Raw genomic sequence first — 26,000 nt, 5'->3', positions numbered from 1 at the left:
GTACCCCGCCTCTCGCCCGAAGACAGCTGGGATAGGCTCCAGCACCCCCGACGACCCTTGTGAGGAAAAGCGGTACAAAATGAATGAATGATACCTGTTTACAAACTTTTGTTTTAGATGATTAGACATAAAATAACACCAATCTAGTCACCTTTACATTCATATTACCCAATATGGACTATTTTAAAAGTGTGTGATTCTCTATCTAGGAGATGGCGGTGGGGCGTGGTCCAATCTGTCTAGTTGACAACTTCCTCCCGTATGTCCGCCCCTGTCCTCCATGTTAGATGACACGAAAAAGTGACACCAGCCAATCACATCTCATTGCGCTCCCGCTTAGCGCGTCAAAACAGTGTCAGGGGGCGGAGTGTGTGGATATAAAAGCTCTTGCTTGGGCTCGGATACCCATGTGTCGGTCTGTGGTGCTTCAGAAAGAATACACATGCACCGGTATGGACTAATCGAACCGTGACCGGACCGGGAGTAGAGGAAGGGGTGACGAACACTTAGAAGAGTCACATTTTGAAGCGTAATCAGCACAAATGTACACATAATTATAACACATGGCTATGAATGAAAGAAAAAACAGAAACGACGCCAAGTGATGGCCAGCCCCGCCGACCCGGCCGCCTGATACCGCCGCACCGGAACCCAGCGGAGCCTCCTTGGATGCGAGGAGCGAGCGCGGTTCCCCTTCTATGAGGTACGCTGCCATATTTTTCATATTCATGTTGATACGCTCTGCGTGGGTGTGATAGGAAGGCACTGCGACCTTAAACACTGCATAGTTGCAACAAGCTTTAAGTTGGAGGCAGACGAGAAGAAGAGAAGCCATAGCATGCTTCTGACTAGGGTGGGGGATACTGCAAATGTTGGTGTCGGTCTGATACCAAGTACTATAAGGGCAGTCTTGCCGATGCTGAGACGGATATCGATGCTTGGTTTTTAGTTTTTGAAGCGCATTGATAGATTTTGTGTTATATACAGTGTGTTTTAATATCTACGTTTTGATTTAATTATGTCATTATGTTGGCGGCACGGCGGTCTAGTGGTTAGCGCTCACAGCTAGGAGACCAGGGTTCAATTCCACCCTCGGCCATCTCTGTGTGGAGTTTGCATGTTCTCCCCGTGCATGCGTGGATTTTCTCCGGGTACTCCGGTTTCCTCCCACATTCCAAAAACATGCTAGGTTAATTGGTGAAATTGTCCATAGGTATGAATGTGAGTGTGAATGGTTGTTTGTCTATATGTGCCCTGTGATTGGCTGGCGACCAGTCCAGGGTGTACCCTGCCTCTCGCCCGAAGACAGCTGGGATAGGCTCCAGCACCCCCTGCGACCCTTGTGAGGAAAAAGCGGGAGAAAATGAATGAATGAATGTCATTATGTTGAAGTAATTACATTTATCTATTACATATAGATGGAAATATTACATATAGGAATATTTCAATATTCAACAAAGCAAATCAGAAATCACTCCACACTCTTTATTGCTCTCTGGTTCTACCATATCTTACTTATTGTGTGGAAATATGGGGTAATAACTATAAAAGCAATCTTCACTCGCTAAATGTACTGCAAAAAAGGTCAGTAAGGATAATTCATAATGCCGCCTACAGAGAACATACCTACTCCTTATTTCTAAAATCACAAATACTAGTTAATCCTCAGACAGCTAAAATAATGCATTCATTCGTTCATTTTCTACCGCTTTTCCTCATGAGGGTCGCCGGGGTGCTGGAGCCTATCCCAGCTGTCTTCGGGCGAGAGGCGGGGTACACCCTGGACTGGTGGCCAGCCAAACACAGGGCACATATAGACAAACAACCATTCACACTCACATTCATACATATGGACAATTTGGAGTCGCCAATTAACCTAGCATGTTTTTGGAATGTGGGAGGAAACCGGAGCCCTCGGTGAAACCCCATGCATGCACGGGGAGAACATGGAAACTCCCATTATTATATATTTTGTATAATTTGCATGCATTTAATAAGTAAGGGGTTACACCTGGATACCAGCGGTATTTGAAGAGAAAACAGGTAAGGTCTGTGAAAATAAATTGAATAATTACAACTTACAAGGCACTTTATTGCAAATGTTGATCTGAAATCAAAGTAGGAGTTAAAAATAGTGTCAAAAATAGACATTTTTATAGACATATTCATTTTTTTTCCAATTATTTGCGGTGTGGTTGTCAAATGCTTGATCGACAGCGTGTAGGTAGTCTCAGTTGTGGAGAGAATGAACAACAAAAAGGCTCTGTAAAAATACAATAGGTAGATTTGGAGAGTATCAGGTGACGGCATGCGCCAGTTGTGCAAAATAAGCCCACAGAATGACTAATTATTCATTAATTCATTCATTTTCTACCGCTTATCCTCACGAGGGTCGCAGGGGCTGCTGGAGTCTACCCCAGCTGTCTTCGACCGAGAGGCGGGGTACACCCTGGACTGGCCGCCAGCCAATCACAGGGCACATATAGACAAACAACCATTCACTCACATTCATACCTATGGACAATTTGGAGTCGCCAATTAACCTAGCATGTTTTTGGAATGTGGGAGGAAACCGGAGTACCCGTAGAAAACCCACGCATGCACAGAGATGGCCGAGGGTGGAATTGAACCTTAGTCTCGTAGCTGTGAGGTCTGCGCGCTAACCTCTCGACCGCCGTGCAGCCCAAAAACTATTATCTCTCATGCAAATCCTCGTTGCCCAAAAAGTCCTTCTGTGTCCAGTTTATTCTTGCCTGAAGTTGTAAACACAAACATATATAAATACAACATCAACAATATGAACAACACATGAAAAAAAAATATATCGATGACTTCATACTCGTATCAACACGTTAGTTCTACACCGTGGTATTGACACAGTCGACATTGGGATCCCTTTCACCCACCACTACAGAGCAGACTGCATGCGTGTGACATCAGTGAAGGAAGCTCCCTCTCAATGAAACACTTTTTATTGTCTTGGCGCGTTCCGACACGATGGTTCTGATCCACTTTCACTGCAAGGTAAGATGCATTCTGCATTCTGCATTCTGCATTCTGCCAGAAGCCGAGGTTAATCTTCTGAAGTTGTTGCAGCAAAATGCGTCAGTTAGTGCGCATCTGCGCTCGCAGAAATGGATCTGGATCATTTGTTGCCAAGAAACAGACTTCCGGTTGTTTACACATTTGCTTGACGTGGCCGGCGGCTCCTGTCGACATCCGGTGGTCTATTCGCTTGCACATCCAACCCACCGCACATTCATCTATCATTCTTATCATTCATATCGTTCCGTCCTTCCTCCACTTTTTCCTCTCTCTCTCTCTCTCTCTCTCTCTCTCTCTCTCTCCCCCCACGTGTGATTGATCCACCATGTTTGTGTATACATCTTCCCCTCCAGATGCTAAATGATTGTGCAATCTGTCACTTGATGATGATGACGGCGTCCTGGAAGCCATTATCATCCATCAAGACCAAGGAAGGCTGCAGTGCAAGCTCAACTGTTACCACTTGTTTCACGCATATTCATCATGCATTACATGTGAACGCATCAGTATTGACCCAATTGTTTTGATGTGTGTGTGTGTGTGTGTGTGTGAGGGAGAAAGATGATGCGAGGTCTCTCTGTCTGCAGTTTCCACGACAACGGGACATACAGAAAGAGGATGTGTGTGTGTGTGTGAGCAAGAGAGAGAGAGAGAGAGAGCGAGAGAAGAAAATGCTTAAAATTAGTTTTGCAGCAATACATCCAATCAGAGGAAAGTGAACACAGAAATTCAGATTCTGTCAGGCCCTCTGATTGGCCAACTCACGTCGATATGGGTGGTTGTTGAAATCCGGAAAACCGGAATCGAAATTGCTTCCACATATATTTGTGACTTTGTCCACGGACATAAGGGGAACGGGCAATAATTATGTTTTTTTTAAGTGGTTTTCTTCCATTTGTGCAGATTTTTAGGTTCTTATGTTTTCATATATTTTCTACTGCTGTCTGCATTTTGTCATAGCTTCATGATAACGATTGTTTCATATTGTATGTCAACCAAAGCGGTCACGTGTGTATGTTGACGTCAACTTAAGTCTCTGTGGTGTAAAGTCGCATCAGTCAATTAAATCAAAATGATAAAGGAAAAAAGTCACAATTATTTTCTGAGGTCAAACCCACTATAGCATTTTTTTTCCACTTTAAACCTGGATAAGTTGAATTTACTTAAAAAATTAGAGGAAAAACCAGTTGCCCTAAAAAATTTAAGTCATGAAATGATAACTTCAATGAGTTCTAATTAAAGACTTTAAGTTCCTGAACTTGGTATTTTAAGTACAATGCACTAAAACTTAAAATAATTCACAAACATAAATTGCTTTGCACAACCATTAAACTCAATATCTTAAATTTATAGTCCGGAAAATATGCTAATTAGAACACGGTTGACTGAGACTCGATGAGCTGGTCGACACAGATGAGTCGTTGACACAAGCGGGACAGACTTAAATGGGTTGAACTTTATCTTCTGACCTACTCTGACACAATCCCTGCTTTTGTTTTAGACACTGGCCACCAGTAGTGTAATATTTACACAGCTGTCACTCCTCTGAACAATACCGGCATTCACAGAGGTGGCCTAAATTCAGTGATACAATACACCCCAACACCTGATCTCACACGCCCAATTAAACGCCACATATTAAATTCTGCTTCTGGGTAACTTGAGCTCATGTGAGTGATGGATGTGTCTTGATAATGGATGAATGGGTGTCAGCGGATAGTCGAGCAACTTCTTGAAAAAAACCCGTAATTTGTGGGGTGTGGGTGAGATTGGGCATAGAAAATAAAGAGCTAGGCCAGGGGTGGGCAAACGTTTTGATTTAACAAAATTGATTGGGGGGGCAGACTATATGTCTTACACGTAACAGCCCACCTGGAATTATTATCTGCTATATGTGCTTGTGTCAGGCTGCACGGCGATCGAGTGGTTAGCGTGCAGACCTCACAGCTAGGAGTTCAATCTCACCCTCGGCCATCTCTGTGTGGAGTTTGTTCTCCCCGTGCATGCGTGGGTTTTCTCCGGGTACTCCGGTTTCCTCCCACATTCCAAAAACATGCTAGGTTAATTGGCGACTCCAAATTGTCCATAGGTATGAATGTGAGTGTGAATGGTTGTTTGTCTATATGTGCCCTGTGATTGGCTGGCCACCAGTCCAGGGTGTACCCCGCCTCTCGCCCGAAAACAGCTGGGATAGGCTCCAACACCCCACGCAACCGAGGACTCCATTCACTGGAGTCTGCCGTCACACATGCCCTGCAATTAGTTGGTTCCAGACCCAATTCTGATCCGTGAAGTAGGATTCAATGTTAATAAATACCATATTTTCATAGTTAGACCATGGAAAACCAGTTAATGACTTTCTAAATATGATTTCTATCATTATTAGAGACCATGTGATAGCACCCCTATAGTCACCTTGATCTGTTTTTCCCTTGCTAGGGTAGCTATAGTAGTTTGTGTGAGAGCACACACTGAGCGATGCATTCTGGAAGATTGACAAGTTGGATGGACGACCCTCTGCTCTTATCTTCATCCAACCCTTTGAATGAGCGACATTATCTAGCATTATTACCTCCCATATTCCAAAAACATGCTAGGTTAATTGGCGACTCCAAATTGTCCATAGGTATAAATGTGAGTGTGAATGGTTGTTTGTCTATATGTGCCCTGTGATTGGCTGGCGACCAGTCCAGGGTGTACCCCGCCTTTCCGCCGAAGACAGCTGGGTTAGGCTCCAGCATACTCCCACCACCCTTATACCCGATATAGAAAGTGGATGGATGGAAACCCATCTGCATTTGGCAACACAGCGTAATGGATACTGTCCGTCCTCATCAGGCCCAGCCGGTCCTCGGGTTCCTTGAATCTCATGAAGCGTCTTGACAGACTCCGTAATTTGCTACTTGAAGCAGTGATTATTTTCTCAACCCGTCCTTGCTAGATAATGACATCATAAATCAAAGTAACCATATGTTTATTACATCATTCAACCATGAGCTCTCGTTCACATTCTGAAACATGTTATTCCGTCTAATGCAGGGGTGCTCATTAAGTCGATCGCGATCTACCGGTCGATCGCGGAGGTGGTACTGGTCGATCGCTGGTCGATCGCGGCGTGACATTAAAAAAATATCATCCTCGCATCAATGCCGTCACTTGATTGATATACAGGGCAGCCATTCAGATGACAACAGAATGTTGCCCTTCGGGCGACCAATCAAATCAAACGACGTCTCTAAGTGCAGCAGAACTTACGATGTCAGCCTATCATCCATCCCCGTTACTTGATTGACATACAGGACAACCAGTCAGATGACAACTGAATTTTGACCTTTAGGTCACCGCTCATGCGTAAACAGCGATGCAAAGTGCTAAGCTAGTCGGCGAATTGCGTCAGATTTTAAGCCCTCGCTAAAGTTTATGGTCACTAAAATGAGTGAAGGAGCTGGACCAAGTAAAAAGGCAAAAACATATCACTTCCATACGGAATGGGAGGTGGACTTTTTTTTCACAATGTCTTTTTCGAAGTGCGTTTGCCTCATATGCCATTCTACCATCGCAGTACCAAAGAAGGGAAATGGGGAGTAATGTGGAGGTAATTACAAAAAATGTTAACTGTTAATTATGTGTGTTTTGCAATATTGGCTCATTTGGTTATGTAAGGTACATCAACATACATTGTACGTACAAATAATCCTCAATACATTTGAAAATAAATAGATGTTTTGCATTTTTGTAGTGGGTAGATCATTTTGACTCGGTCATTTTAAAAGTAGCTCGCATGCTGAAAAAGTGTGAGCACCCCTGGTCTAATGACTCAGAAGCACAACTGGAATGGAATTGATTTGGATTTGCAGTTGGACTCAACTCAAAACCTGAATCATTCTTTTTTCTGCGGAACACTTTATTATTATTATTATTAGTGTAGTGATGTCCCTAATTGAGTACTTTAGGGCAATACCAACCACTTGAAGCATTACTGCCAACATTTGGATCATCCCCAGGACATCTTGGTTCTACAATAATTAAAAATGAATATTACTTTTTTTCCACTAGCATGTACTCACTACTTTAAACGAGGCACCCAAAAGTGAAAAAGTGAAAGTAAACACAACACTAGTGTCATATTGAAATGTTTACGGGGTCTTGAAATGAACTTTTTTTGTACAACTAAGCCAGCCAAAGGGGAGTAATGTGAAAGTAAACACATTCTGGCTGTAAATTGATAATATAATGAGAATGTATCCTTATTATTACTTGTATCCATTAGTGTGTACCATTACTTAGCCCCCCCCCACCAGTGACAATTATCATGAAGGGATTCATGTTGTAATGTATGGTGAGAAGGTCCATTGGACTACGTATATTACTGCCACACAGAGGAAGAATTGCTGATGTTTTTGGTTTCATAAATGATATGCAGTGCATCCAAAAAGTATTCACAGGGTTTCACTTTTTCCACATTTTTTTACCCAAAATGGAATAAATTTGTTTTTTCCCCTCAATTCACAACACTCAATAATGACAACATGAAAAAAAGTTATTTTTTTCTAAACGTTTGCAAGTGTATAAAAGTCTACTCGCCTCTACTAGCCTCGCAGCTAGGAGACCTGAGTTTGATTCCACCCTCGGCCATCTCTGTGTGGAGTTTGCATGCTCTCCCCGTGCATGCGTGGGTTTTCTCCGGGTACTCCGGTTTCCTCCCACATTCCAAAAACATGCTATGTTAATTAGCGACTCCATTGTCCATAGGTATGAATGTGAGTGTGAATGGTTGTTTGTCAATATGTGCCCTGTGATTGCACCCCGCCTCTCGCCCAAAGACAGCTGGCATAGGCTCCAGCCTCTCCATTTCACGTCTCACATCTTTTAATTCATTTTGGAACAAGTATATTTTATGTACTTGTCATACCAAAATAATGTATGGTTTCTGGTAGTTTGTTTTAACATCCAGGGTGTACCCTGCCTCTTGCTTGAAGACAGCTGGGATAGGCTCCAGCATACTTGTGATGCGAGTAAGCTGTACAGAAAATAGATGGATTTTCATTTAGTTTCAAAAAAGGTACTACAACTAAAGTCCTAAAATGAAAAAAACAGAAAAAGGCTGATAGAAAAGCTCATCGGCAACTACACCAAATACCAGGAAGACGGCAGATGGAGGCAACAAAACGGCATACAAAAATCTAGGATACCCGCAGGCAAAAATGGCAAAAGAAGACCTCAAGCAAAGAAAACAATCTGGCGTCTTCCTCGTGTGGACGGCGAGCTTAATTGTTGATAGGGTCGTTGCTCATTGTGCCTAATTGCTCCATACAAGGAACACAAAGAATTTTGTCTGCATGCTGTAATTACTGTATGCAAAGCAACTGAGAGTACCATTCCCTTAACTTTGTGGCCAGTGGCTGATAACCTAAAGTGTGATATCATCAGTGAAAAAAAAAACACAGGGAGAAAGAAACTGGTTTCTCCACTATATACCTATTTTTTTTTACTTTTTCATGAACAGTCAGACTTTGTTTTGCTCATCAAAAAGCAACACATCTCCTCAAGGGTATGTGACACATCTTCAGATTATCCTCCGTCTGAGCTGTGAGCTCCACTGTGGCACAAGAGGCTTATCAGGCCTCCAGGCTGCTGCTGATACCATCGCAACATTGGTATTCCACCCACCCATCTACTTTTAGTTGAATAATATTGGATATTATTTAATAATATCATTAATATTATATGATCCTTCTATCCATTTTTTATAGCGCTTGTCCTCACTAAGGTTGCTGGTATGCTGGAGTTTATCCCAGTCAAAAGAAGTTGAATGAACTCCTAGCGTTGGTTCAAGAGTAGGCGTGTGCATTTGATTGCTACAACAGTTTAATCGAATTTGCAGAGAAATTGTGTGATGGCGCATCATTTGTTCAATTGGTGTGATAGCAACCTTGACAAATTGTAGGGTCTGTTGATATGCAGTCACTGGAGGCAGGCAACTGTAGTATGATGCCAAGATTAGGGATCATATACCCAAGCTCACCAGGAGGTGATCAGACTTTTGCAACAAAGTATCTAAACTTTTCCTGGAGAATGACAGGCTGGGTATACTTCATATACAGATACAATATACATACGAACAGAACTCATTCATTCATTCATTTTCTACCGCTTATCCTGATGAGGGTCGCGGGGGTGCTGGAGCCAATCCCAGCTGTCTTTGGGCGAGAGGCGGGGTACACCCTGGACTGGTGGCCAGCCAATCACAGGGCACATATAGACAAACAACCATTCACACTCACATTCATACCTATGGACAATTTGGAGTCGCCAATTAACCTAGCATGTTTTTGGAATGTGGGAGGTAATAATGTTAGATAATGTCGCTCATTCAAAGGGTTGGATGAAGATAAGAGCAGAGGGTTGTCCACCCAACTTGCCAATCTTCCAGGATGCATCGCTCAGTGTGTACTCTCACATAAACTTCTATAGCTATGGTAAGCGCCATAGAAAAACAGATCGAGGTGACTATAGGGGTGCTATCACGTGATCTCTAATAATGAAATCATATTTAGAAAGTCATTAACTGGTTTGTTGTAGTCTAACTACGAAAATATTGTGTTTATTAACATTGAATCCTGCTTCACAGAAATTCACTTATCACAATTGGGTCTGGAACCAAGTAACCGTGATAAATGAGGGATTACTGTACTTCAAATTTCCTCCATCCAACCCTGTCTTCCGAAACCGGAGTACACGGAGAAAACCCACGCATACACGGGGAGAACATGCAAACTCTACACAGAGATGGCCGAGGGTGGAATTGAACTGGGGTCTCCGAGCTGTGAGGCCTGAGCGCTAACCACTCGTCCGCCGTGCAGCCTGCTGCTTTCGGTTAGCAAAACATAAATAACCAAAGTGAATTAGTCTCTCTCTTTAGTCGTCAGTACCTCACCAGCCATGAGACTGGATACTTTGGAAAATAAAAGATAGGCACAGATTTTAGTTTAATGTATTCAGTTCTTAACACTTTCAAGATGCAGCACTCCTGTCAACATGCCCCTTGGTTATATTCGGACTTGTTGTACCACATTCAAAAAGGCTGCAGTGATCGTTCATGCGGGTGGACACATGCCGCACCTGTTGAGATAAACTCATCTGGCTCAAACTGCTCGGTCAGCCAAGTGTGTTGACCCATATCGAATGTCGATGCGGTCGATTCAGCTCTGCGTGTGGTTTTTGGTGTTGATGCTTGGTCATCATGTGACTGTAGAGAAAAAGTGACTTATCGCCACCTGAAACTTTTTCTATGTGTGCTTTGAGATCTTTTGGTTCCTGTTCAGTTCTTAAAACAAATGATCCCTCTTGTGATTGATTATTATTACAATATAAGACAGGGCTATACAAATATCAACCATGGAACAATATCAGCAACACGCCGAAACATACTAAAAACTATGAACCACTCTAATACCAGGGTGGGCAAATATTTTGACTCGTGGGCCGTGTTGAGTTAACAAAATTGCCCCGGTGGCCAGAACATATATTTAACACACACACACTATTTTATGCTTAGAATTTGTCAAATTTTATCTGTAAAAGTGTTATACTATCAGCTATATGTTCTCGTGTCCCTTTTTTCAGGCACATTTTAAACATCAAACTCATTCATTCATTCATTTTTTGGGGTACACCCTGGACTGGTGGCCAGCCAATCACAGGGCACATATAGACAAACAACCATTCACACTCACATTCATACCTATGGACCATTTGGAGTATTCGCCAATTAACCTAGCATGTTTTTGGAATGTGGGAGGAAAACCGGAGTACCCGGAGAAAACCCATGCGTGGTGGAATTGAACTCGGGTCTCCTAGCTGTGAGGTCTGTGCGCTAACCACTTATCCGCCGTGCAGCCCACAATATCAAAATATGTAATTTAATTTTACAGTTTTGTTGTTTTTTTTTTTACTAAATAAGACATCTGACTTGCAAGTCGTGTTGCTAGTATGTATGTTAAAAGTTGAAATACAACTGTCGGGCCGGATTCAAACGCTCGGTGAGCTGCATGTGGTCCCTGTGCTGTAGTTTGCCCACCCTTTCTCTAATATATCACCACCCTTGACTATTTGGATGGATTTTGTTGCTGAGCCACTTTATTGTCCTCCTTCCAGGTGAATGTTGACGACACCATTGAAATGTTACCAAAATCAAGACGAGCTCTGACCATTCAAGAGATTGCAACGTTAGCGCGATCCTCCTTACATGGTACGTTCCATCAAAGTACACTCAACAAACAGTACACAAATGCAGTACCATAACGGCTATTTACTTCCCAGGTATTTCCCAGGTAGTGAAGGATCATGTGACTAAGCCTACAGCCATGGCTCAGGGCAGAGTGGCCCACCTCATCGAGTGGAAGGGGTGGTGTAAGCCCATGGATACTCCTGCAGCCCTGGAATTGGACTTTAATTCCTACTCGGATCTTACAGAAGGAGAACAGGAAGCTCGCTTTGCTGCAGGTAAATCTTTTTTTTTCCGCTAGGCCTCACCCACATTTCAAGAGACTCTATCGTCATGTTTATCAGTTATTGCCAAGCATCCCGGAGAATAATAAACCAGATGATAGCACTCTTATATCAGTTTTTACTAGGTGTATATGAGCTCACCCTCTATCCCCGGTGACTAATATAATAACCATATTACTACCTTGGAGTTGTCAATCTCAGCAGGGATAATCTCTGCACATTCGCCGTCTGAATCTTATTATTGAAGCACAGCAGACCTACAGTATGGATCCCTACTGACTCGGTATTACAAAGCAATAAGCACAGAATTTGCAATATTCCCATCACGCTTCTATACGTAAACAGAACCGACTAACAGAGAACATACTAACTAGTTATTTTTAAAATCACAAATACTTAAACTTGCTGATATAGTTCATCTTCAAACAGATAAAATAATGCATAAAGCTAAAAATAACCAATTACCTAAAAATGTCATCCAATACTTCTCTACAAGAGAGGAGAAATATGATCTCAGGGAAGAACTACATTTGAAACACTTATATGCTAGGACTACGTTAAAAAGCCATAGCATTTCAGTATGTGGAATCAAACTATGGAATGGATTGAGTAAGGAACTCAAACAATGCACAACGATGAGCCAATTCAAGAAACAATACAAGCAGTTGATGTTTGCTAAATACAAGGATGAAGAGTCTTGAACCAGTCATGATGTGCTACATATATCACTATATTGACACTTACTATGGTACCCATTATGTCATTGGATGGTCATATCACCTCGTACTTCGGTACGGGACAAAAAATAAAAACATGAAAAAAATAAAAAAATAAATTAATTAATAAAAAATAATAAATATAGAATTTAATAAAATATAATTAAATGTAATAATTTAATAATTTAATTTAAAAAATACTACAAAATTTAAGGATTTTAGGATTTAATTATATTAGGAAAGCAGGAAGTGAACAAATACTGATTGTAAAAGTACCAGATGGAGGGGTAGGATTTAATAAGCTTTGCTTCTTCCTACTCCTTTTGGACATGTGGAACTGTGAACTGATTATGTGATGCATTCAATTGTAATCTGATGCATGTTCAAAAAATGAAATTAAACCATTACCATTACCATAAATATACACTTTCCAAGATGGTCATGCAACACGTGAGCCATCAACAAGCTGTCATCACACATACAGTATGCCCCCACTTACTCTTTATATTATTTTTCCTTTCTCCTTATTTTCACTCCAGCCTTGTATGTGTTTATTTTTTCATCTTTCAGCCCCGTGTCGTCCACTGGTCGCTCACTTGCTCCCCGCAATGCAGACACTCAAGGTTAATTTGCCCAGTAAGGTTTTGCCGCTGCTACATAGTGACTGAGCGCTTTTCCCAAGTGTTTTTTTCCCCCTGCTGTCGTAGCCTATCTTCTGTCTTCCAGCACTTCTCTGGTTTTCACTTGTTTTCTTCTCTTCTGCAAGCCTTTGTTATTTTAAAGGTCATCGCTGTTCTAAAAGACGATGGTGTGTTTAATGTCATTTTGTCTTGGAAATTCAAAGAACAAGCAGACGTAGGCGTTTTTTTTTTGGCGTTCCCCTAATCGCTGCTTTTAAATTTTTTTACATGTAGGAAGTGCGACATATCTGAACGTGCGTTGGCCTCCCTGTTAATTGTGTCTTTATTGGTTGCAAACCCCACAACTGAACTCATGAATGAACTCCTGGTAATCTCAACCTCCTTCAAAACGTTATTTTGGTTCATCAGAATTTCAGAAGTCACCACAGAAGGTGTCATCCATTTGAAAATCAAGACAATGTGAATGTGATATATATAAAAAATAACTTTTGAATGTAAAGGTCAGATAAATCAGAAGCACTTTGTAAGAATACACTGATGCGTTTCATATTGACGATATAGTAGCAGAGATTTTGTGCCGCAGGCTGTGCTGATTTATAGCCAGCTCAAGTGATGCATGGAAAGTGGAATTACAGCAGACATAGCCAAGTGATGGGATGCGGAAAGACAGCAAATGCAGCTAACAAGGAAAGACAGGAGCACCGCATGATGGCTGAGAGGAATTGGGATATTGGGGAGACAAGAAGACATGACGACAAAGGTAGTCAGGGAGACACCAGGCACAAGGCAATGAAACAAAAGGCAATGGCAGACAGTCGAAGTGACATTTCATTTTGAGAGGTAACTGGAGAACGGTTACCATGAAGGTTACAGATGTATGGGAATGGATGCAGGAGAGAGCAAGAGCATCATAGTCAACATGCATACACAGAGCCGGCTGGCCTATAAAATAATTTATGTATGTCTGTGTATATACATATATATACATACATGCACAGTATAATGGAATAGGGCTGGGCTATATGGCAAAAAAACAAATTATCATGATACATATTTTCATATTGTATGCTGGCAACCAGTCCAGCGGGTACTGGACTGGGATAGGCTCCAGTATACCCCAGCAACCCTAATGAGAATCAAGCGGCATAGAAAATAAGTGAATGAATATCGTTCGACTATTATCACAATTTTCATATTGTTTTTAACCTGTTAGAAAAACTAAAGAAACTCGACATAGGTCCAAAATTGTATTACATCACATAGTTTCAAAAAGTGATTAATCAGGATTAATTTCAAAACTGTGATTAATTTGATTACAATTTTTAATAATTTGACAGTGCCAAATTGTCAAGCGATAAATAATTGTAAAATACAAAAACGGATTAATCATGATTAATTTCAAAACAGTGATTAATTTGGTCACAATTTTTAATGATTTGATAGTGTCAAATTGTCATGAGCTAAATAATTGTAAAATATATAAAGCTGAGTAATCATGATTATTTTCAAAACAGTGATTAATTTGATTAAAATTTTTAATAATTTGACAGTGCCAAATTGTTGTGAGATAAATAATTGTGAAATACGAAATGCTTTTACTTTTTATTTTATTTTACTACGTTTTGCTTTAAACTGTATTTGTATTTTAGTTAATATTGGACATTTTTATACTTAAAAATGCTTAATTTATGTCAACAATAATTGCTGAAATATGCACTTTTTTAATCTTTCACAGAACAATTCTATTCATGTTTGTACAAAGTTGACAATTCAAAACCAGTGGCCATTTTTCATTTGAAAATCATAAAAATGTAATTTCACAGCCTAAAGTGCCTAAAATCTGTGACAAAGTATAGCAGAACAGAATTAATATTTTTATGATGATACACAGTTGGCGCCATGCCTTGGATGTTATGTTTTCCTGGATTTGATCACAATTTGATCACAACAGGCCTCCATATCTCCCATAACTACACCTTCCAAAACTGCAAACATGTACTAAATGACTGGAGAACATCGGCTGTCATGGCAACGTGCCCAACCACTGCACCTTTCTTCTGCTCGTCCAAAAGAGCGACACAACACGGAGACACAATAGCCAGATGTTCCCATAGTAACCGTGTGTTTTCTTATTTGTGTGCTTGTGTGTGTTTGCAGGTGTGGCAGAGCAGTTTGCCATCGCCGAGGCAAAGCTGAGAGCCTGGTCGTCAGTAGATGGTGATGAGTCCAATGATGACTCATACGATGAGGACTTTCTGCCTGCCAACGAGCCCACCACACAGAGCACAGGTATGCACACACACACACACACACACACACACACACACACACACACACACACACGGACCTATTTGAAATGTATTTCTTTCATATTGTCCCTTTGCTCCAGATAACACGCCTCCATGTCCATCCGGCTTTCCCTCTGCGTCATTCTGTCCCACTGCCCCAGTTTTCATCTGATTTTTTTTTGTTCCTCTTCGTAATTTGATATCCTCTTGCAACTTTAATATGATTTACTTTGCTGGAGAGGTAGTGTGTGTCAGATGGTGGTGTGTGGCCACGGATATGTGTGTGTGTGTGTGTGTATTTATCGGAGCTTTCATCTTGATTACATCCAGCCACCAATAACTGCAGGTCATAACACCTAACACAGTCCTGACCACACGTATCTTCCTGAGAAATCTGTAGCCCTGTGGTCATTCATTGATGGTTTCTGAATTATCTTCACAAAACCTTGAGGCGAGTCACTCGTTCAAGAGTCATACATACTGTATGTTCTACAAAATGTGTCAATAAGTGATTGCTATTTTGTGATGGAGTCATATGGAGTATTCTGGTCACTAATGTTACATGGACGAGACATTGCCTTACATTACATTACCTCAACTTGAGTCCGACATGATATAGTGAAAAACATTCTCCTCTCGTTCCATGTGGAAGTGGTACTTTTGACTGCCTTCTTTTTAACTTTAGAATAAATTTTAGAATAAATAGATTAGAGGCATCTGTCGCTTGTGTTACTTCAGTGATACCGTAGCCTGCTGATAAGTAAGAGTTGTACAGTGTCGTGCTAACAATTACTACATTTATATGTGTCAGAGCAGCTGCCCTTTTTCTTTTTTTAATGCCACGCGATCAACCCACATTAGGTTTCAGATACTACAACAAGGAAGTGAGTTATGTCTTATTATTGCTTATGGTGTCTATTACATTATTTAATACCAGTATTATAGGGTGTTATTTAATTTTTCAGGAAAAATGAGCTAGAATTTTCCACCTATTAGAAAACAGTCCGGGCTGCACGGTAGTGGAGTGGTTAGCGCACAGACGTGGGTTTTCTCCGGGTACTCCGGTTTCCTCCCACATTCCAAAAACATGCTAGGTTATTTGGCGACTCCAAATTGTCCATAGGTATGAATGTGAGTGTGACTGGTTGTTTGTCTATATGTGCCCTGTGATTGGCTGGCCACCAGTCCAGGGTGTACCCCGCCTCTCGCCTGAAGACAGCTGGGATAGGCTCCAGCACCCCCGTGACCCTCGTTAGGCTAAGCGGTAGAAAATGAATGAATGAATGGATCTCACTCATGGATGATCGGTATGGGAATTGGCAGCATAAAGCCCTGATTAGAGCATCCCCAGTACTTATACATCTTGTACTTTAAAGTACTTTAAATTCTTGGAACGTACTTTCAAGTCTCATAATTATTGGTCGTTTCTCTTTCCTGTTTTGAATGATTGATGTGAATTTTGCTTCCTTGTAGACGTGCCATCGTATTCTCCCTACTTAAAGGACCTGATCCACAACCAGCTTTGTCAACACCTGGGCCTGCGTGGTCTGTGCTGCGAGGGAGGAGACGACGGAGGCCGTGACCGAGTGGGCAGCGGCGAGCCGTCTCCCACGGCGGGCTCGCCAGACACTTTGTGCTCCAGCCTGTGCAGCCTGGACGAGCACCACCCGTTGCTGCGTGACCTGAGTGGCCCCCGTGGCGGCCACCACAGCAACACCGCCGAGCTCGCCGCTAAGATCCTGTCAGCGCTGCAGGGAGGGGAGGAGCTTCTTCTGGCTCGACTTCAAAGGGTCGGGCAGACAGGGCCCGGTAGGGGGGATTGTGGATTCCACACCCTTGGGGGGAATGGGCGGGGTATTGGGCCTATTGGTGGTGGCCAGGCGTTGCCTTCATACTCCATGTCTTACTCCGAGACATACCTATCCCCTGGGGAGGATGACGAAACCCCCTGTAAGGACATGTGCCAGGTGGAGGCCAACGGGGAGGGGTTCCCACCTGATTATGACCCCCGTAGGAGGCTGTCTGATGTTGCTTCATCTGGAGTTGTTTCGCTTGATGAGGATGAGGAGGAGGAAGAAGCCAACCAATGACTCCTCCCACCTCAGTGCTCATTGAGGTGCCTCACTTCTACTTTATTTATTCATTTGTCTTTGCCTTACCTCCAAACAAACACCCCTGTCGTTTCGTTTTGCAGTATTTTCATCAACTTTATTTTTTGCAAGCGTCTAAACAATCTTTTTATCTGCGTGCAAACACGAGTCGCTCAGTGGAAGCCTTGGGTTTGATACCCACAGGTCCACCCAGACCTCCAGAAATGAACATGAAAAGCAGAATGACTTAGTCCAGAACCCTTTTTTTCTCTTTGCATGTATTTTGCAAGTGCTGACATTGATGGTCAGATCCGAGCACGGTTTGTAATCTCTTCTGTATGACCCCCCAAGCCCTCATCCAGTCCCCCCCCCCCCAAGCATCTCCACACTGGAGAAGCACACCGACCCTTTGCAAGAGACAAACTACAGCATCCTTTTAGGCATGGCTTGCTGAGTATGCCAAACTATTTAATCCTGTCACTACCAATTACAGTGGAACCTCCAAAGTAGAAAAAGTAGTACCTCTTAGGGTTAACTCCATGGGAGTGTTTACTTTTTCTTTGGCTTTCTGTTTTTCTTGTAAGCCACCAAAGAGGAACAGTGTTAAGTTAAGTTGACGTCAGCATGCAATGGCGGTGTTAACCTGGATTCTACCACACACATAAAGCACAAAAATAACTGTTACTTGTCTTAGTTTGAAATTGAAAAAATTCTCAAAATAATAGACAGTTAATGTGCCCTGTTTCTGCAATTCTTAGTGATCATGGCTGCAAAATAGCCCACAATGGAGCCAAAGAAAGTTGCATTGCCAGGATTTCAATAAAAGTGAGAAACATGACTGAAATAACTTGTCGCAAAACACCGTGGCGGTGTCTTTGTCTATAAAGGATGAAATGTATTAGGCCTCTCTGGCACTGTTCTTAAGCGGTTCACATCCTATCTCAAATTCATGGTAAGCTTGCATACATGCTCCTCAAAAATACAATACAAAATGTGGTGTGCCCCAAGCATCAATTTTAGGCCCCATTCTTTGTAATTTATATATGCTACCACTAGGCAGTGTCATTAGGAGACATGGGATAAATTTTCACAGTTATGCTGATGACACACAGCTGTATATTTCCATGTCTCCAGGTGACACAGGTCCACTTGATACCCTTTTTAATTGTATTTCTGACATCGAATCTTGGATGGCAGAAAACTTCCTGCAGCTCAACCAGGATAAAACTGAAGTTTTTATCATCGGTCCTGAGGCCCAAAATTACAAACACTGTTCCATTGTTCCACTGTCCCATCCAATTATGTAAAAAATCTGGGCTTTACATGTTCTTTTTTAACATGTAAAGCACGTTGTGCTACATTCTATGCATGAAAAGTGCTCTACAAATAAAGTTTGATTGATTGATTTAAATTATTTCTTATGGGAAAAATGTATTGAGTTCGAGTACATTTTGGAAATGTTTTAATGACTCTAACCAAGGTTAAATTTTTATTTTTAATTTATGGTATTTGATGTTAACAGTTGTTTAACTTCTTATAGTTTATGGTTTTTATGCATGTTAGCTAAATCTTTGCAGAATGGAGGCTTTATCAAGTCAACTTGTGTCGAACTGATTGTGTTCGACTTTGGAGGTTCCACTATCTGAGCAAATGCTGGAATGTCTTTAAAGTGACAGGACATTAATGTATTCTAAAATGACAATGTTTGGAAAAAAAAAAGAAACAAATACGGTTTGTCAGAAATATGACTGAAATGAAATGCTTTTATTGTACTGTTTTTCTATCACACAATAGTTGTTGATATTATATTCCTATCGGCATTATGATTGATGGATATTTGCCATAATAATCAACTCTACTGGAATTCTGTGGATTCCTGCATGGAAGACAAGAACTTTTTGATGTCTTAAACACGCACACACACACACACACACACACACACACACATACAGCAGCAACAAAACACACAAAACAAATGACACATGCTGAAAAAGACAGAAAAGTGAATGTTTTCTTTTCTTGAAAAGCCGAGGTGGGGATTTTCTATATTTTTGTATGCGTTGTCTTGCTTTGATCTCTATGCCTCCATGGCGTGCCAGTGTATGTGGTTTCTTGCACGAAGCTATAATGTGGCTGTACATTTATCCTTTTCTTCGTTATCACTGTGTGATATAGTCTACTTGGGGGAAAAAAATGTGAAAACATATATTTTTTAATTTTTTTTATTTTAAGTGGATACTGTGAGGGTTCCCATACGTTCTAGAAAACCTTGAAAATGAGAAAAAGGTCCAATGCGGACAGGTTAAAATGGCCGTATCTTCTGGACAACATGAAGGCATAGTGCTTCTCTGACAATCTGATTGGCTGGTAGCGCCCATGTGACACTACCAGCCAATCAGATTTGCATTTCCATTTAGAGTACTTCTAAGCTAACTCTTCAAACACTGAGTTAGCGCCTAGCATAAGTAGCTAGCAGCTGAAAACGAGTGGGAACTCTGCGCTGTAACACGGTATTTTACTATTTGTTATTAGAAATAGCTCTTATTTCCTGACTTTTTGAAATGCTCGTTTAAATGCTCTTAATGACTTCTGAAAAGCTTTGCCTTTGACAATATTCTTTCAAGTCTTTGTTGTCATGTTAGCAAAAGGGCATGGTTCTGCCATTCATGTAGGAGATCTATTCAGGTTCTCCCAGAGGGATCGTCATTCATACAACTCAGGAAATCCCATCACACCACTGCATCAGCATGCATTACAACACTCACCTCTCCGCCTATACTTCATCTTTGTGAGTCTGGGCTTGTGTGTGTGTGAGCGGGAAAGCCTTACATGCTTGTTTTCTACAAATAATTTAAGCACAGACTTGGCCCCATTGCCCTGGTTTTTGTTGCTTACGGAATCCTCAAAATGTGAGTCTATGTGAGTGTATGTGTGTGTATTGTACGATGTCAGCAAGCTCCTGAAACTTGCAGTTGAATCCGAAACCCCTCCGATGCAGCCGTTCCCTTTAAACCATGTCTGGCATTGCTGAGCTCTCATTGGAGGTTGAACTTTTACCGGTGCTGGAGAATAACGTGTAATGAGAGCATGGCGTACACTGGAACCCGTTTAAGTCTACCTTGTTTATGTCGACAATCTTTATGTTGCAACCAGTGAGGTTCATGGCTGGTGAGGCACCGACTCCTATTAGTACAGGACCTTGCCTTTTATAATTATACGAAGTACATGCAAAAATTTTGGATTATTCATTCATTTTCTACCAGGGGTGCTGGAGCCTATCCCAGATGTCTTCAGGCGAGAGGACTGGTGGCCAGCCAATCACAGGGCACATATACACAAACAACCATTCACACTCACATTCATACCTATGGACAATTTGGAGTCGCCAATTAACCTAGCATGTTTTTGGAATGTGGGAGGAAACCGGAGTACCCGGAGAAAACCCACACATGCACGGGGAGAACATGCAAACTCCACACAGAGATGGCCGAGGGTGGAATTGAACTCTGATCTCCTAGCTGTGAGGCCTGCATGCTAACCACTCTATCGCCGTGCAGCCAGAAAAGAAACAATGCCGCAAATTGAAGTAATATCCATTCATTCATCTTCTATGACGCTTATCCTCGCTGGGGTTGCGGAGGTATGCCGGAGGCCTGCGCGCTAACCACTTGACCACTGTGCAGCCCGTCTTGTATTATATAATACATTAATTCATCAAGGCGTAAAATATATTGAATGCGGTTAATTTGTTCTTTTCCAGTTGGTGCTGCAGCTGTCAAAAAAGTGCTGGCTTTTCTTTGCGATGGAAGGACGGCAGTGACAAGCGCCTTCATACTTGCATTAATTTTTATTCTTCATCATAGGTTTCCGCCCTGTATTTGATCAGGAAATGTAGAAAGTCAGTCATTTTTACATGAAAAAACGATGGTAATATGATACAAATACATTTATAACGCAGTTCAATTAACAACTATTACAACTTAATGTCATCATTATCAGTCATTAGTCATTGTTTTTTTTTAAATTTATTATTAAAAACCGCCCACCTAAGTTGACATACATGGTAGAAAGCTTTTGTCGACATAACATTTGACCGACAGGAGTCGTTTCATGTCGTTTCTATTCATGTTGCCGTGTGGTAGCGTTGTATTTTTATCGCTCATGTTTGTGGCTTCAACTATTCGGCTTAGGACCAAAAAGTAGATTTTGTCTCAGTTTCCGCCACCAACAATAAATACCAGTACATTTTGCATCAATGGAGTAAAACAATGCCAAAAAACTGCAGTTTGTTACCAGCCATTCTCCTTATATATTTGGTGAAAGTCACAAGTAAATGTGCAATCACTGGCAATTTTGGCTGATGTCAACAACTGCTTATGTCAGCTAATCTGATGGGATTATTTTAACTGAAACGGGTTCCAGTGCTAGAGTCGTTAGATTGAGTGCAGACGATGAGCTGAACACGAGGACGTACAGTAGGTGGAGTTGTAGGGGACAGCAACAACTCAGGGGGAAACACTGAAGCTGTGCCTTTCATTCGTCACCTTGTCATCATGCACATCGTGTTTTTTTTTAGAAAAAAGAATGAAAACAATATCAGCTGCCTGGGGTGTTAAAAACACCAAATATCCTGTTGCATCTCTTGCAGCTGTAGGACATCATTGTCGTTCTTCTGGGTAAAAGTCATCTGACGTTGGTTTAAACGTGGTGTTGTGAACCAATCACCGGCCGCCCTTGCTTCTTTCTATTCGTCAACTGACTTTGCAATTGACGGCCCATTCTGTTTGTCTGTCTGAGTGCTCCCCCCACCACGCCCCCTTTGTCCAAGGTGCTGTGTGTGTATGTGACATACAGATAGGAGGGTATGGTATGTCGATACTTTGTATTTTTTCTGTCTCATTCATTATACATACACACACTGACATGCAAGTATTTGTCCTTACAGTGAACACACACACACACACTCACATACACACACACACATACACACCACTTAGACAGCTTGATGAATGTCTCCTCTAGCTGTCTCTACCATTTCCTGCTGCCTCATCATCTCCTTTCCTCCCACCCCACTGTTTGCATCCTTACATCTCTACCTCCACTCCATTCTCTATCTTTGCCCAAAAGCATCTCATTGTGCAGGGGTCGGCAACCTTTACTATCAAAAGAGCCATTTGACCCCCACGCTATTGTTTTAAAAACAATATCTTATAAACTTTTGAAAGTTTTAAATCTTAATTTGACCAGCAGAATACAACAAATTGTTGTTTCTTGTCATGTGAGAAGCATAAATGTAAACCAGAGAAGCCAGAGGAATCCGTCATGGATAGTTTCCCGCGTTGAGAGAAGATCTGTAACATCCCAACCAAAGCAGGCAAACACCCGCTTCCCCTCCATTCCTCGAGCTCAACCAATCACTAGTCAGAACTCAGCCAGGATTCATTCAGGGTCTCACAGAAAATCTGATTAAAAAAAAAAAAATCACGACAAAGATCCGTATTTTCCCCAGAGCCACAACAAAGAGGCTAAAGAGCTGCGGGTTGCTGACCCCTGCCATAGATAGATAGATAGACTCCCTTTATTGTCATTGCACAAAAACACAGTGGAACTGTGAGGATTTTTTTTAACTTTGCTGACAAAAAACTGCCTGCCATTCTTAAAAAACACCAAAACTTTTTCACCCTTGGTTCTTTGTATTTAAATTCATTAATTAATTCATTCATTTTCTACCGCTTATCTTCAAGAGGGTCGCAGGGGGTGCTGGAGCCTATCCCAGCTGTCTTTGGGCAAGAGAGGCGGGGTACACCCTGGACTGGGGGCCAGCCAATCACAGGGCACATATAGACAAACAACCATTCACACTCACATTCATACCTATGGACAATTTGGAGTCGCCAATTAACCTAGCATGTTTTTGGAATGTGGGAGGAAACCGGAGTACCCGGAGAAAACCCACACATGCACGGGGAGAACATGCAAACTCCACACAGAGATGGCCGAGGGTGGAATTGAACTCTGATCTCCTAGCTGTGAGGCCTGCATGCTAACCACTCTATCGCCGTGCAGCCAGAAAAGAAACAATGCCGCAAATTGAAGTAATATCCATTCATTCATCTTCTATGACGCTTATCCTCGCTGGGGTTGCGGAGGTATTTAAATTCTCCTCTTCAAATAAGTAGAAATATATACAATCTAAACATACAAATTCTACAGAAAATGTCCTAAACATTCATGCTAAAATGCTAGTTAATATAAGGGAGGGCTGAAAATACCTAGACACCAAAGGCAGATGCCGAGTATATGAAGACCTCAAGCAGATAATCTAAGCACAAATACACATAGTATACAAGAGTGCAATGATAACCCATATTTTCCTGACAATATCCTCATTTACTGTGATATTACATGTCAATTTGTACTGTATTTTACTGACACGACTGAAGGAGTAAACATAACCGTCACCAGCCATGATAGGCTGATCTAGACTTGTGATAACAGCAGTGATTTGGAATTAGAACGGGAGCTTGGTGAATTCAGACCAAAGCATCAACATCTTAGCTTTGTGTTGTAGTTGACACATCAAATTAGTGCACAACTGATTAATATGTCTCATTATAGATTGTTTTATTTTCTTAAATATGCAAAAGGCTAATAAAATCATTGCCCTTAATGGTATAACAGACTCTTAATGAATGATTTCAGTGGCCACTGCACCACTGACCAGTGAGGTCAGAGAGTGTGACATTGTGAACAGAAAACGGGGTGGAAAATGCTCAGCTTCGTTATCAGATTAGCACCAAAGTAAGCGGAGTATATACTGTATACTTCAAGTTATCTTTAAACGTTCCTTAAAAGCAACATGGGAGGTGATACATTTATTTGTCACATACTAGCAGGATCACCTAACTGTCCTTGAGTCTGGCAGGTTTTGCTTTTGAGTGGTTGTCTTTGTAAACGTGTGTGTATGTGTCTGTGGGTGGGCGGGGTTTAAATTCTTGCATCAGGCAATTTTGTACATCAGAGACAAGTGTCCTAAATCCTACGGTATGTAGGTATGTAGTGTACTCATTACTTCTGGTGCATGTGTGTGTGTGTGTGTGTGTGTGTATGCTATAAAAAGACAAGCAAACATCAATTAGACAACGTGTCTGCCTTTCAACCTTGGCCTACCTACTTAAAGTGGTCATAAGAAAAGTGAATTGTGTCTAGACAGTTTTGGGGTTTTAACTGTGGCAGAAGAAACAAAAAGACAACAAAAACAAACAGGGTGTTAGGAGTCCGAATTGTACTGTATCATTTTCATCCTCTGACCACACACACACACACACTACCTTCATCTCCCTCTGAAATCTCACTTTTTCATTCTTTGCTTCCTATTTTGGCTGAATGTAATGACATGAATATTTCTACTTTGGATTTGATAATAATAATAATAATAATAATCTTGTTTGTTGCATCTGCTCTGATTTCCAGTTAATAAAAATATTATTGTTCTTTGCAAGAAATACTGCTGTGATGTAATTATTTTGATACATAATGGAGACCGATGGTTCACATAAAGTAGCTGACTCAGCATGAATGCCATTTTGTTGTTCCAGTTGAAGCAAATATTCTTTGACCCTTTTTGAGCTACTCAAATATCAGCTTGTGGGATCAGAGAACCACGTAAAAGTGATATTGTGATGGTATTACAATCATAAGGTTGGACACATTATGTTTTTAAGTTCATTATGCTTGGAGTCCACTGGGCCGCCACCAGTTGGTGCCAGTTCGCGGCAATGCAATTTGCTGTGGCACCTAGTGTCACCAATAAGGTGCCTAGTGGCGTGCAGTGGCTCAAACTGCCTCTCAACTGGCTTGTAGTGGCCTGTAACGGTGGCAAAAATTGAGTTTGGCGGCAAGAAAATGTCAAAATATTTAAAATCTTCGTCGCGCCAATTGCTTGATGCAAGTGGTGCGAAGTGTCCACCAAATGGAACCAAATGTCACAAACAATCTGCCTATTGGAATCCACTGGAATGTAATGGCGCGAGCAAAGTTGCGCCAATGATGCTAGGAGTTCACTGGGCCGGCGCCAGTTCGCAAGTTTGTCGGCAAGAAAATGTCAAAATATTTAAAATCTTCGTCGCGCCAATTGCTTGATGCAAGTGGTGCTAAGTGTCCGCCAAATGGAACCAAATGTCACAAACAATCTGCCTATTGGAATCCACTGGAATGTAATGGTGCGAGCCAAGTTGCAACAAGTGGCAACACATATTATCATTCATTCATTCATTTTCAACTGTCTTCGGGCGAGAGGCGGGGTACACCCTGGACTGGTAGCCAGCCAATCACAGGGCACATATAGACAAACAACCATTCACACTCACATTCATACCTATGGACAATTTGGAGTATTCGCCAATTAACCTAGCATGTTTTTGGAATGTGGGAGGAAACCGGAGTACCCGGAAAAAACCCACGCATGCACGGGGAGAACATGCAAACTCCACACAGAGATGACCGAGGGTGGAACTGAACGCTGGTCTCCTAGCTGTGAGGTCTGCGTGCTAACCAACTCACTGTCAATCATATATATTGAATTATAATTGGACAGGAAGGTGCAGCCCTCAAGCACATAGAAAAGCCAATGAAGATGTTGCGCAATAGATACAGTAACTATTGGTACTGCTTCAAGAGCAGACTGAAGCAGCAATGGAGAATACCGCA

At 41.6% G+C, this 26,000-nt stretch overlaps 1 protein-coding gene across 2 annotated transcripts; it reads left to right on the top strand.

Moving 5' to 3' along the window:
• The first annotated feature begins 421 nt into the window (after positions 1-421).
• fam131ab (family with sequence similarity 131 member Ab) lies at positions 422-25,496 on the top strand. 2 transcript variants are annotated; one of them, XM_058080111.1, is made up of 5 exons: positions 422-703; positions 11,203-11,296; positions 11,368-11,550; positions 15,071-15,202; positions 16,675-25,496. In XM_058080111.1, the coding sequence occupies exons 2-5, from the start codon at positions 11,227-11,229 to the stop codon at positions 17,289-17,291; spliced, it is 1,002 nt and encodes a 333-aa protein (XP_057936094.1). In that variant the 5' UTR covers positions 422-703; positions 11,203-11,226; the 3' UTR covers positions 17,292-25,496. The 2 variants fall into 2 exon arrangements, with proteins under 2 accessions (XP_057936094.1, XP_057936093.1); XM_058080110.1 differs by lacking the exon at positions 422-703 and adding an exon at positions 2,867-3,024.
• The last annotated feature ends 504 nt before the right edge of the window (positions 25,497-26,000 follow it).

The sequence above is a fragment of the Doryrhamphus excisus genome, chromosome 8 (genome assembly GCF_030265055.1).
Source record: "Doryrhamphus excisus isolate RoL2022-K1 chromosome 8, RoL_Dexc_1.0, whole genome shotgun sequence".
In the NCBI taxonomy this organism is placed as follows: Eukaryota; Metazoa; Chordata; class Actinopteri; order Syngnathiformes; family Syngnathidae; genus Doryrhamphus; species Doryrhamphus excisus.
The sequence above is the reverse complement of the archived record's forward strand: the minus strand, read 5'-3'. Positions and strand labels throughout refer to the sequence as shown.